The 14,717-nt window shown below is 44.4% G+C and overlaps 1 protein-coding gene across 1 annotated transcript in view; it reads right to left on the reverse strand.

Annotated features, from left to right (window-relative positions):
• Nucleotides 1-1,849: 1,849 nt before the first annotated feature.
• Nucleotides 1,850-14,717, reverse strand: part of LOC119395822 (scm-like with four MBT domains protein 2) — an 84,769-nt gene continuing 71,901 nt past the window's right edge. The window contains exon 21 of the mRNA XM_037662827.2: nt 1,850-6,371. Within this exon, the coding sequence (XP_037518755.1) occupies nt 6,231-6,371 (141 nt within the window). The 3' untranslated portion in view covers nt 1,850-6,230. The remainder of the gene's footprint in view (nt 6,372-14,717) is intronic.

The raw sequence follows: 14,717 nt of genomic DNA on the forward strand, positions 1-14,717 counted from the left end.
GTAGATTAACAAAAACAGGATATCTTTGAAACACCCTGTTCGGGTCAAACTTCTGATAAGCTGAATAGCTTAGGCATCGTCACTCATAGATTAAGTTAACTCAATCAAGCTCTGCAGTCTTTTCCAGTTCATTTGAAATGCAGGCTACTTGTGCGAGCGCCAGAGCTCAAATGAAAGGGCCAACTAGGTTTGGCATCGCAAACAGATGATCTCATTGGATAGAGCAGAATCGCAATACATCTGCACTCTTACACTAATGTACACACGAAACACTGCTCAAATTTCAAATAAACGCCATCGTATTCCTTGCCTCAAAAGAGCCACATCTGTCACAAGCAGAATGACATCACGCTTGATGTTGCTTCTATGTTGGCCACGCTCATCCACACTCACGTCCCACTCTCCCACTAATTCACTCATCAAGAAACATAAAACTTGAGCTTCGGTTGACTCAGCTACAAAATTTTAAGCTCCCGTGAAAATATGGGAACTTGTATCAAGTTCTCTAATCTACCGCTCAAGCATAAGGAGTCTACCATGCTTTCAGTTGTAGGGCCCCTATGGACCCTCCCAACAACGCAACACAGCTGCAGCAGTCCGTGGTTGGGCACTGTTCAACAAGTTCTTTCATGGTTGATTCATGCGTGTGTTTTCTGATTGAATCATGCTCCATCTCTAAATGAGTAAGTTAACTTCTTTTACTTGAGCTTTGAATTCTTTACTTCCGGACCGGAATGGATAGAATAAAGGTTTTGGTGGATAAAGGTTTTGAACCGCAAAGAGTTAATATGATACTTCAACACGTAGATTTTACAATGCCTCAAGTGTGAGTACCTGTTCAGAGGCACACATTTTGATAAACGAATTTGGCCAATATCTGCGTTTTGGTAGCTAGGCTATCGACAACTTATTATGATAAATGCTTCTCATAATGTAGAGATTTCACAGCAGAAATGCACACAGTTGATTTCTGTCCGACTTTCCGCAAGCGCTTGACTAGCACTCTGATCCATCACTTTCAAACACCGCTTGGACGAATGCCCTCATTCATTACTGTACAACGCCACACTTTACTGTACAGTACTCTAAAATTACTCGTACACTAGTGTTAGTTTCCAGGTGCATCACTAGACTAGCTTGCTTGCAAGGATAGGATTGAGCACGACACTCAATATATATGAGAAGGCTTGTGGATCCCCGCCTAAAATTTGCTTCAGAGCCTAAAAAAATGGGAAAAAAGAAACCTTTTTCTTAGCCAAAACAAAGGCTCCCTACACAATAAGCACCTATCTGTCTTTTTTTTTCATATTTTTACATATTTTTCACATGGCAGTGACATCACTGCGAGGAAAGTTCATCCTACCGAACATATCTTTAGTCTTTCACATTGTCGAACTTACAGAAGTTGGGAAACTGGAGCAAGGTGCATGATTCATATATTTCAGATTTTTTTCCTCTCATTACTTTCAATAAATATTGAAAATAACTTTTTCATCAGTGATTTTCTAAAGGCTTCTATAAACTTTCACATAGGAATTGCAACACCTGTCTCAGGAATTATTTGATTTACTTAGATTCAAAAGTTCAATGATGTGGCCACATAATTCTACGTAATACGGTACATGCTGTGACTAATAAGTCTTGAAATATGACATTAAAAACTAATTCACCGAAAATGAGCACATTTTTGGCTGTAAGAAAAGAACTAAGCTAAAGCCCCAACGAGTAAAATTGCAGGCTCGCGTCACATTTACCAATACCATGCATACCACGCCTTTGCAGCCACTAGCAACAAGTACCATCAGGCTCGTTTTGGCAAAAGATAACACACACTCTTCGGACGGTGCACTTTATTCACAGAGAAAAATAACATATGCGTTAGACTTTTGATCATAGATAACAACATTCTTGCACTTTGGTATCGACAGCGATTGACGTGCTCACGTTAAATGAGTTGATCGACACAAACACACAACACATGCATACAACACACCCGTGAAAAACGTCCACTGGTCTGCTTTCAATCACACTGACGACGACAAGCACAAGATCTTCCAAAGAACACGATGACTGCAAGAAAAATAGTGGTCCAACTCGTTCAATGGCAAGTGGAATCGTCTAGCTTTCACACTATTGGATCATTAATTTACGACAATGCCACTGCTAGTGCTTTGCACATGTGTCTCTCGGATACGTTTCCAGAAGCAGCAAATGCCGCTGCATCATTAAAATGGTGCATCTCATTTTCTAGGAGTAACTTGGCCATTTCAAGTCTCAAGCTGTCATTATGATGGAAACTGTCATGTTCTGAAAATAGGCGATAAATAAGCGTTCTTTCGTCACACCCTATGGTAGTCTGTGAATTTTGTGTAATTTACTGCACAAAATTAACATGCCACTTGCCTCTTCAGTTATCTAGACATTTGCGTGCAGAGGTCTGAGCATGCTTTAGTGAACTTTATACAGTCTCTACAAGCATGACAATACACGAGGGTAAAGCAGCAGCTGCACTGTATGCAGGAGTTAAGTGCAGTACCACACATTTTTTTTCCTAATTAACTGACAGCAAGAAAAATGTGCATATAGTCAAATTTCTGTGCATCTCGAACTTTAGCTGCCCAGTCTGCGATCATTGCAAATAACTCGCTCTTTCTTTTGGCACTTTTACCAGCCTGGCCGGGTATTCGCACTTAATCAGCAAGGCAGTGAACGACAGTTTAATCGCGACAGCATCATGTGCTTGTCAGGTTGTGTTGTTCACTTGTCCACACATCTAGCAAATCGCCTCATACACCATGTTGCACAGTGAAATATCAACAACCGGAATTAGAGAAGGTGCAAGCACGATATGTTATAAACTTTCACATCCCTCTTGTTCTGGAATGTGTGGCGACAGCATCTTTGATTGGTCGTTCCCATAAGCATTCTTCTGGGCTTACGATGCTATGTAACACAGCGCTAAAGCTCTACTACTACAAGGCTAAACAGGCCCCGACAATGACAACCACGTTCTAACGTTTCTTCTGGAGCCAGTTTTCTCTCGTAAAAAGCTTAGTTGCTTATTTCCATCCAGAAGTTAGGCGACCAATCAAAGGCACTGGAAACGAGTCACAAGGTGAGGGAACTGTAAGCTCACTCCTTAGGGCCAAGCTTTGCATTAAGTAAGGGGGACCACAACGAAATGGCCCGGTCAACAGCGTCAGCATAATGTGAAAAAATAGAGAGAGCTGTGCACTCAAGCAATATTTGGTCTGGAATACTAGACAACACACAAACAGCACGATGGTATCGCTTAATTGAAGCACGCTGGCTACAGCACAAAGTTCCATGACTGAGAAGAGGCAGTTGACGAAAGTGAGGAGAGCTAAGCAGGGCACCCTGATGCAACTACATCACAGTGTGTCGTGGTGTAAGCTCCATCATTTCACACTGCACAGAGGTTTACATGTTTAGTGGTGCCAGTGGTTGGTTAACACGTTCTAAACAAATACTTCTAAACGAAATAGCACAGGGAATTCCAGACATGCTGTACAGTTGGGAGTACAAGGTCATCCACTGGCAAAGAGAAAAAAGTGTGAGTACTATTTTGTAGCAAATGTTCTACAATTTTGATACAAATTTAGGCTTACACCTTTATACTTTCGTTAATAGTACTGCATAACTGCCTAGCAAGAGGTAGGATGAAAATTCCATAAATAATGCGAAAAGAAAACCTATGCTAAAACTGATGCTGAAGTGTACTCTGTGCAAATGCAGTTTCCCTCGCAACCATTGTCCTCAATGTCACATTGATCCCAGGTATTACAGTTGTGATTTGCAATCACTGCTATAAAAAAAATCTACATTAAATCACTAAGCACAACACTGTGTAGGCAGTTGCAAAGCTGAAAAAAAAAGTATTCCAGCCACATTTGTCCACACTGGCCAATTATGGACCGCTTTGGCAACACTCACAGCAGGGTAACAAAACACGTTAGCATACACACTCTGCAAACAAAGGGCAGCACTGTTCACTCCTTTACATGGGAGTATAACTCATTTTCTTTAACTCCCTCACACAGAGCTCTCAAGTCAAACATGAAGGAACACATTTACTGCGAAGTCTGAGAACCATCGGAATTGTAGCTGAAAAACATCACACACTCTTTCATTCTTGGAGTGTACTTAATGGCACTGCAAACTAGAACAACTACCAGATTGAGAGCAAAGCCCTGCACTGTACACCTCCAAGGGCGTAAATGTGCAAAAGTACATAGTTCACACACACACTCAAAAAACAAGGGATGCACCAAAGGCTTCTGCAGGTGTAAAGGCCAGTCTTCTAACTATTCTGCAGATTTCTCGTGCCGTGATTGAATTTACTACAGCAAAGAATCAGAGAGTTGAAAAGCGATTCTACAAGCCCTTATATTTTTATAGTGTAGTTAGATTAAAGTTAATGGCACTGCGACCTGTGAGAGCTATCAAAATGGGCGCCACGTATTAACACCCCTAAAAGCTGCATACCCTTCAGGGCATCATTTTTCAAATCGACAACAATTAATGTCAATTTGATGTGCATAACCACTGCAGGTATGCAGTTTCCTGTCAGAAGCACTTTAATCACCCTAATTGCATTTCCAATATGATGGCACCTGAAATTCACAATCGATGGTTATTGCTGTATAATGATACTGCCCCCTAAAGGTTGTACAAATTTTAAGGGCATACTGCACAGCTCAAAGGCATTTTTTCACCACATCTACAGGGATGACAAGGCAAAGTACAGCTTACCTCATTAAAATAACGCTGAGCGGAATACAACAGGTGAGCATTTGTGGTCTGCAGACTCCCACTCTACAATCACAATTGCCCACTGAATCCAAAACAGGTGAAGTTGCCACTTTTCCTCAACTGCTGCACTTTCAACATGACATATCCATTATGCAAGGCAAGTCAGCACAGAGCCTAAAACAGATAATGTAGGAAACCACTGCTTGCTCTTCACATGTGGGATTGCCTTTCAAAGATTCTGCTGCCATTTTGCTCAGGTGCCACATCAAATAAGCATCCCATATGACAAGCTCGCCTAGTAACAACGCCAAGGGAAAATATCATCGTAAGAACATTCATGGACGATACATTTACAGACACAGTAAACACAAATTGAATTTGTGCACAGTCACAACGTTCCTAACAACACTTCTCAATTCAAAATGCCCAGCTTTGAGGTTTCTTGTCTTTTCTTTTCACTTCTAGAAAATGCCACCATTGTCCCAGAGTGAACACCAAAGAGCTCAGAATGTAATACCCACCAAAATGTAATACAAGTGAAATTCTTGGGTTTAAAAAGTAGGAAGAGAATCCTTTGGTAATATGACTTAGAATAATCTGGTATTTAATGAGGTAAGGCCGAGAAACACGCCGTAAAAAAGTATGTGGTCTTTTATTATACCATAAGAAGCAGACCTGGGGTGCGATTTCGTATGCACTCTATAACGGAACGTTCGTCGGCAACACATATGGGTTGTGTGTGCCTCTCCCCCATTCTTGATGTTTACGTGCGCCTCGGCCAGTTGTGTCCAGCGAGGACAAATGCTCTATTATATAATGCACACAAGATCGCACCCCTGGAGTGCAAGTCCAAAGCAATGATTAGTATTACATTCAAAACGTTGTGGTATTCCCCAGGGAACGTGACGCAAGAAGTCTTTGCCATTGGCTTCACACCCTGTCAGTCCAGAAGCGTGGCATCACAGATTGCACCTGCCAAAACTGTCGGCCCTATCACCACATAGTGAAATTCTGGTGAAGCATCACTCAATTTGTATGCTTCACTGTTCACTCGCAGAGCTTTTATCAGGCTAACACCACATTCTACACGATGCCACACCAGTTGCTCATCACTCGGTGATCCAGGAGACTGCCATGACTGCAAAACAAACAATCGTAGAGCGATTTCTTTCACCCAGGAAGGCAGGTACCTTCACCAATGTCACAGCTCATCACTGGCCAGCTAGTACCAACATGGTCACGTGTGACAGGAAGCACTTGACCATCAAATATTCTTAGACATCACACTTAAATTTAGTTGATATCAGCATACCATGCACACACAGGGCAGCCTCCCTAGTCTTTTCGTCTGCTTCTATCACAGAAGAGCAGATAGAACAACCGAGACACATGCCACAATCTGATGATGTCACCGGTAATCACACTGCTCCTTCATCTTGGATGCTCGAGGTGTCACTTCACTTGGCATACTGGACGTAGAAGGCCAGCTTGATGCGTTCCAGCAACTGGCAAAACTGGATGGCAGGATCTGGCTGAAGTTCGAGGAACTCTTGAACCAAGGGAAGAGTCAGCAGGAGCAGAGCCTGACCATCGATTTCCTGTGCAGACGGAGGAAAGTCCACAATGAAATGGGGCGTGATCAACTGATGCTGCTGCATACGCATGCAAACCAGCATGTAAGTCGATGAACATGGCGGCCACATGACTTGTGTTTCCCTCATTCCTGGCTTACAAAGCCAGAAAAGAGAGGAAAAAGAATCCACAGCATATCCACGGGGTGAATGATGATGAGTGGGGCGAAGCTCCGAAGGGAATCATCGGTAAACCGTGAATACTCCGAGTAATTCGCCCAGTATATGATCAAGTAAACACGTGAAAAACACCGTGTATATATTAAATATCAAACTTTTATTGTACTGTTGGTTTACGTGGTCCCTCATTACAACGGCCCCCTAGCGTACGTCACCGCACTAAATCGAACGATTGCCTTCCACTAATGACACGCGCCATATGTGAATCTTCCATGAATTCTGCCCAGTACATCATCACCGATGTGACTTCGGACGCGTTTATACTAAAGGGTCAATGAGAGTCATGGCGACTTGCAGCTCACTTTAATTTTACATGTACGCTGTGAATTTTTATTGTTTAATCACGCACAGGAGAAATCTCACACAGGCATTACCTTGGAGGTCAAAATCCAGTGCCTATAAATACGGGGTGGTCAGTGAATGGTTGTGCAGCGCCAGCAGTCGGTTTTTTCAATCAAGAAACTCACTAGCAGACGCTGCCTGCGTCGGCCTCGCGAGGCGAGAGAGGGGGGGGGGGGAACTAGAGCACGCATCTGCAACGCAGCGAGCGCCTCCGCGCCATCTAGTGAACACTCCAAGAACTAGAGGTGGCTACCTACTACTACTACATACTACAGAGGAGGGACAGACCCACACCCTAAGGAGCTTCGCCCCTAAAACAACAGCAAAGGGGTATGCCATAGTTCTATATTAAAACCTGGTGACAATAGGTTCAGGTGTACAGTAAAATCTCGTTACAAGAAACACTTGGTTGTAAGTGACATTTGAAAATGGTTTGGTTGGTTTTCTTATGTTCACCATGTTAGGAACATTGCATACAAGAGACGTGGTTACAAGAGACACTCGGTTACTAAAGGCAACTTCCTTGGGTCACTGGACTGAATTCTTCACTATATTTATGAGAGACACAATCACCACACGCTCATGCAATATGGCTGACGTGCTACCAACTGGTATGTGCTGCAATTTTTTTTTCCCTCGGCTTGATTCTGTTTCATTCCATAGCTGGATGCCATTCCTGATGTGGTTGTCACAACAAATTTCACCGAACATTCTGTTATGTTTTTATAATCACTGTCATGCTCCCAGACAGACTTTGTGACAGAGTACCACTGAGGTGGATTTCTGCCGCAGCATCCTTAGTGTCTTTAGATTACAGTTAAACGTTGATATAACAAAATTGACAAATTCCCGAAAAAATTCGTTACGAACAGGTTTTCGTTATATGCAGTTTCAGAGTGAAAATTCGAAAAAGAAACACACAAATTAAAAAAAAGGGAGAACTGAAGGCAGAGCTCACCCAAAACATTTATTTATTAGTAAAAGCTGCATTATTGCAATAGCAGTTATATGGACCCTCTCAATGGGTTTTTGCCATTGCCTTCACGTTCCGTATAACGTCTAAATTGATAGCATCCCCCCATGCATCGCAAGTTCTACCCGCGGCTAAAAGCGCACGGGGATGACGAGCACTGCTGAAGCAGAGATCAAACGAGTTGGCCCATCTCCATCGCCCGGAGGGCGCATGCAATAAGATCACCCCGCGTGTTAGAGGTACCGTCAAATGCTCAAGCAGAGAGGAAATGCCCCACCCGTCTTGAACGAGGATGAAAAGACGTGAGCAGCAACAATGAACTTCGATTTTAAGGGCACGGTCGCGATCGCTGGCGCCGCGCTATCTCGGCAAGCATCAGTGCAAGGCTCGTATACCCTTCCACATGCTGCGCTCTCAACGCAAAGAGACTGGGCAAAAAAGAGCATTTCACCCTGGAGTGGCCGTATTCTCTTACACCAGCGTTTTGTAGAGTTACGCGATATCGGATACAAAAGAGTTAGCTGCCAGCCTTATTTCTTATAACATCACAATTTGTTGCGATCGCATTCATTGCTTTGCCCTTGTGGTGAAACTGATTTTTATTGTGATAGCAATTATATATGGACACTCTCGGCGGATTTTTGCCATTGCCATCATGTCCTGGATATGTACATGTATGTGTATATATAAAAAAAGCACAAAAAAAAATAAAGCAGAAGAAAAAAATTCTGAAGTACCCGACCAGGGATTCGAACCAGTGACCCCTCGCTCCCCAGTGCGCTGTATTAGACAACTCAACCACATGCCATGTATGCGCCAATGAAACAACGGCGAGCTACTTATGTTCACCATTTACTGCTGGTGGTACGCAGACCTCGGAGGAGCTTGAGCGTGTTTTCTATCATGCAATGCTCCTACATTTTCTTTCAATTTGAAAACTGCCCTTGAGATGCACACGACAAAGTGGCCCCTTTTTGTACCCACTCGTGATGTGGAATAAAAAAAAGGAACACCGGGCACACCTTGCATTAGAGGCCCCCCGTGTGGCAAGAAACTTAGAGGGGCCACTCCACACGCCGCAGTTTAAAAGAAAAAGAAATATCTAAGAGTCTGATTCTCCATTGTCGACACGCAGTCTTGGCCAATACCCAGAGTGGGTATGTGCCATAATTTTGAGGAAACAAACAAACATTGCACGTTACTCAAGCACAGGACGTAACAACTGTGACAGTTCTTAGTTCACGCTCGTCCTGTGTATACCTGCATGTTCTCTTCGGGCGTCCTTCTTTGTGCTTCAGCAGCGCACTGCAAGTATCGATCGAGCTGCTTGTCGTTCTTTGTGTGACATTCCAGTTTCTTGCTATCGCATTCATTGCTTTGCCCTTGCAGTGAAACTGACTTTTTTTTCTTCTACTGCTTGTCCGTGAGAGATGGCAATACTGAACGTTTGTAGGAAATCAATACAACACTGCTCCGTCATAGTCTAGCCGCAGCCTCAGAGATTGGCTCCGGCCACGCGCTGTCGTGTTGCCAGAGCTAATCACAAAGGCCACAGTCTAGCGAACCCCCGGCACGGCGCAAGACAGCAAAGCACGTGACGAGTCGGTCTCCAAAGATTCGTCGTCGTCACCGTGGTCTCGAACAATTTCCACCAGTGCCTAATCTGACATCTCCTCGGTAGTGACGACCCGCAGTTGTCCGCATAAAAAAAAAAAAGTTGCAAAGCTGAACGTCATAGGGGCCACTCCATAGGGACCACTCCACTCCAGACTATGCGTGAAGGTGGACCGCCGCATAAAGAATAAAGAGGTTGATACAAGCATGGGTTGCACTGTAAAGCATGCCCATGGCTACATATCTTGCTGCTCCAGTGTTGTTTATTCAATACCTCTGTTGTGTAACCGCATTTACGTGGGGCAGACGGGGCGGTGCCTTAATGTGCGATTAAGGGAGCATTACAATTCCTTGAAAGGCCCGGCAAGTTCACATTTATCACTGCATTTCCGCCAGTGTGGGTGTACTCCTGTTTTTGGTTCTACATCTATTTTGTACAAACACAGAAGCCAGAAAGCACGTGGACTTGTTGAGGCCGCACACATCTACACACTGCAGGGGTGCAACAGCCAAAATAGGATTTGGAGCAATTTTCGGAGCAGGAAAATCCTGCTTTTGGAGCAGGAAAATCTAAATTTGGAGCAGGTTACGGGGAAAAAAAGCTCCACTTTGGAGCACGAAATTCCAAATTTAGAGCAGCTTCACAAACAAAGCTTGCTTTTGGAACAGTAACAAAAAAGTATATATGCGAATCTTTCGATGCCACCACATTCATGTTTTCAGCGCATAACATGCTGAATAAGACCAATGAATTCTGCGGAAACCAGTAAGGCCTTGTGCATGATGAATTTGCACCAAGGTCCTTTACACATGGCCTACACCACCGGCTGATCACGTCACTGTTGCAGTCCACTTCATTCAGCACCGATGCGCTATATATATATATATATATATATATATATATATATATATATATATATATATATCGTGACGGCGTCAGCTTTGTTGGGGCACGCTGCACTGAACTGACAAAGGCTCGGCTCTACTCAGCGACAGGCACTGCGTACAATGAAAGGATGCCTATTTCAGTTCTGCATAGCTCTCTCTCTCTATAATGTGTATATATATATATATATATATATATATATATATATATATATATATATATATATATATATATATATAGAGAGAGAGAGAGAGAGAGAGCTATGCAGATAACCGGCATCCTTTCATTGTACGCAGTGCCTGTCGCCGAGTAGAGCCGAACCTTTGTCAGTTTCGTGCAGCGTGTCCCCAACAAAGCTGACGCCGTCACTGCCGGGCCGGTCGCGTGCTCTACCGTATGACAGCTTTTGCCGAGGAGTATTCCTACCCACTCCGCTCGTGACCGCGTGTGGGGATACGGCAAAGATTTTGTTGGGTAAACGCAGCAATGGTGAGCTGCTTTCGTTTCTGCAAGCGACACGCAATCTGTGTCTCCGCTCGGGAGGCAGCAGCCAACGGCATGTTTGGGTCCGTCGCGTATAAAATGCGTGCAATATATTGACAGTAGTACCAAAAGCACTATGCCACACGCGCTACCGAGCAGATATAAAGATCCTGATCGCGTGTTAGTACGTGCCATCAAACCTTCGCGCCAGCAAAGCGGTGACCGCACTCGCGTCGAAGTCAAAATGATTAGTAGACGAATGTCCACATTTCCCAAAAGCGGAAGGCCTTTTTAGGCACATTGTGGTGTCGACCTCACCGCGAATTCAATGGAGCAAGTACCTTGACGAACTCGTTCGGCTAAGGCGGTCAAACTTTTCGCGTGTAGTACTTCTCTAAACAACACTTTACTCATCAGTACATTTAAAAAGACTTTGTTGTACATACAACCCGCGATTTCGTGCACGTGAGCACTGCTAGTTGAACAAAGGCAGCGTTGCACCGGACTCCACCTAACAATAACGACATCCCCACTAAGATTTGCAGCACACGCCAAACGGCCCGTTTGCCAGTTAACTTTCCTTACGCGGTGCTTCCACATGAAACCTTTGCTCAAGTTGAATGACCTTGTAGAGCAGCGTTTGAACCAGCAGTAAAAACTTCATTTAGGCCCATCGGCCCACCAGCAAACCCGCCAGAACAGATGAACATCATGTTTGAGCAACGCGTTTGTTTGAGCATTGGTAGGGTGGCTAGAATGGGGAGGTGTGAAAAGCGGCCGCGGAAACCGGTCCCCAATGTGCGCCGATGCCGCAAGGGGCGCTGTACGCAGGGGCGCGTGGCGTTGAGCAGACGACGTACAGCGCAGCCTTGCTAGCGTCCGACGATTATGGCTCCGCTATTTCTTGCGTGCTACACTTTGCAGCGTTAATCGTTTTCTTTTTACCTCAGCGATTGCGCTAGTAAAGCGTAGACTTCCTCTCCCCATTTGAAAAGCAGGGTTCGTATTGCACGCCGAGTAGCACTGCGCGTGCCAGAGTAATATTGCTAGCGGCATTTCGCGCACGCCACTTTTGAGCAGCAAGTTTTTTTTTTTTGTTCTTTTTGAGCTTGTGTCCTGCCGTTTTACCACTTGCCATTATGTATCGCTGCAACTTATTCAAGTCATTTTTAGTGCTTATTCACATGGTTAAGGTATGTCTTTTTCTTTTTTAAAAAGTGTATTTTTTTACTTTTGATGTTCTGAAAATGTACGAACATACAAAATTGCGGTTCACAAAAAATTACGCTTCTATTTGGTTCTGTTCGAAAGTTATGGTCCTTTTTTTTGTGACTACACTCAAATTGAAAATGACATGTTCAGAAAATTTAATTATTGTTTTTCTCGAAACTTGATTTTCAGTAGGTTTTTGTTGCGAAAAAGCTCATAGCTATTGAACAGATCAATATTTTCCCATGAAACTTTCCATGCTTCTTGCTCAGACATTTACTTGCGCCTGTGCAATGAACTAGAATCATTGAAACGATGAATGACTTTTAATGTTATAATACTTCAATTGAAATGCAACCTTCTGAAACAACACGACTTACGGTGGTTTTAGGCTATAATATACCTAATAATAATGATAGCGCAAGAATACTAGCTCATCGCACAGCCTACATACACAGCAGGGGCGTAGCAAGAATTTTTTTTTTGGGGGGGGGGGGGTTCAACCATGTTCGTGCGTGCGTTTGTATGTGTGCCTGTATATATATACACATGCAAAATTGAAAAATTTGGGGGGGGGGAGGGTGGTTGAACCCCCCAACCCCCGCCCCCTTGGCTACGCCCCTGGTACACAGCTATAATGCTGCGAAGCCATTTTTTTTGTATGGTTGGATAGGTATAGTTATGACTATCCGTGATGGCCGTGTTATGCGTAATATTGGTAATTACATTATAATTACCTTCCGTTCTTTTACTGAACGCACTTGCAGAGCCCTTTTAAACTGTTCGCCCAAAGGCAAACACAAAACAATTAATTTTGGGTCAAAACCTAACATTTCTAAAAAGGTGGAAACATATACCTAAAAAATTGCCTGCTCTTGCGCTTGTACCCATTACTATGCACTAGCTGCTGGTCAAAACGTCATGTGTTCGTTTTGTCGGCAGGTTGAAAGATTTATTAGTTCAAAGGAAACACATTCGTACACGAAGCAAGTTTATTTGAACTCTGCAATAAAGAGCTATCTACAGAACACAGGTCTTAGCCCACTTGGCTTTCTCTTCTTCCTCCTTATGGTTAACCCCCTTTAAAAATAAATGCACCCGAGTTAAGGAATAAAAGTGTACAACATATCCCGTTGTACGCGCTGTCGTTCACTTCAGACTACGCAATACCAACTAGCCCAACGTCGTTCCCCTCTATGTGCCTTGCGTCAAAATGCTTCTCGCATTGTGCTGCGTTCCTTGTCAGCTGCCTCTCAGCTCTCGGTATCGCACGACCTTACTTCTAAAATAACTCTTTCCACGTCAGTACTCGGAACAAACATGCCTTTTCTGTCGACGAACAGTACCCAGAGTTGCAGCCAGGAACGAATCAACAACGTGCAGTTTTCTTGTTCAGTTTATATCCTCACACCTCAAAAATCCATGACCCTCGAGCAATAAGCACCACTTGAACGATGAAAAATACGACGCCGCGTTGCCGAGTGCTAGGCTTTCCTCCGGTAATCTGCAACGGCGGCGGCCGTCCCGGCCGTACCATGCAGCGCCCCTTGCAGCAGCGCCCCTGGCGGCATCGGCGCGCAGAGGGACCCTCTCTGGCAAGGGAAACGCGCTGCGCTCAGCACACCTCCCCATTCTAGCCACCCTAGCATTGGTTTGAGGGTTTGAGTCAAGCACCACTGGATCGGATCGGATCGGATTGGATTGGATGAAGGTGCCTCTTCCAACACCATGTCACCAATGCGGGCTTCGTTCCGCGCTAAAACCAGGCTAAAACTCGCGCTACCGAAAAAATTTTGCGGTTACCTGGGGCGTTTTGGCGCAGTGTGGTGCAATTCCGACAAATATTGCGGTTTCGGCGCAGCTCGGCGCAGAAAAACGTAATTGTATCAAAATGGCGCAATTGGCGCAGCTGTTGCATCCCTGACACTGTCGCAAGCATGTGTCAGTCAGGTGTCGGTGACCCTACATAACAAGGAAATTTCACACCTTGGAATAATTGGTTTTGGTTTTAGAGCGAGAGAGAGGAAAATAAGGGTCTGAAAATTTCCTTTGCGCATGCACCGTTAGGCGGTGTGATGTATATATTGTCGCGGTGCACCGTAAACGGACAACCAAGACGTTTTGCAGAAGAGCAAGCAGCCCGTTTTATGCAGCAGCATAGACAAGAACATAGACACAAAACACGTCTTCTTCTTCGGTCAAAGTCCCGTTCCGCGAGACTGTCCGAGCGCACATCATCTTCTTCGTTGTCTGCATTAGAGCGGGTGCGGCATTTGCCTCCTTCTAAAAGAGCATCGCCTCGATGCTATAGTCGGGTCAGTTGTACAATATGTTTTACTTCTGATTAAAAAAGTGCGCTGTGTCAGCGCTTGTTCTTGTCATTCTTCCCTGTGTGCGTCGTCTTGCTTTTCGCGCTGCTTACTTCCATGGATCCATACCAACTGGCCCGGCTATCTACACTCCATGCAGTGAAAACACGCACGTGCGCACGCCGTCACAAACAAAGAGCGAACGACACGGATGCCACGGAATACTATTCAGAAAAGCGCTCTCCATATGCGACGCGTACTTGATGCGTAACGACACTGAGCAAGAATTTTTTTTAGTGGTGCCACCTAGTATCACT

This window comes from Rhipicephalus sanguineus, chromosome 6 (assembly GCF_013339695.2).
Source record: "Rhipicephalus sanguineus isolate Rsan-2018 chromosome 6, BIME_Rsan_1.4, whole genome shotgun sequence".
NCBI lineage: Eukaryota > Metazoa > Arthropoda > Arachnida > Ixodida > Ixodidae > Rhipicephalus > Rhipicephalus sanguineus.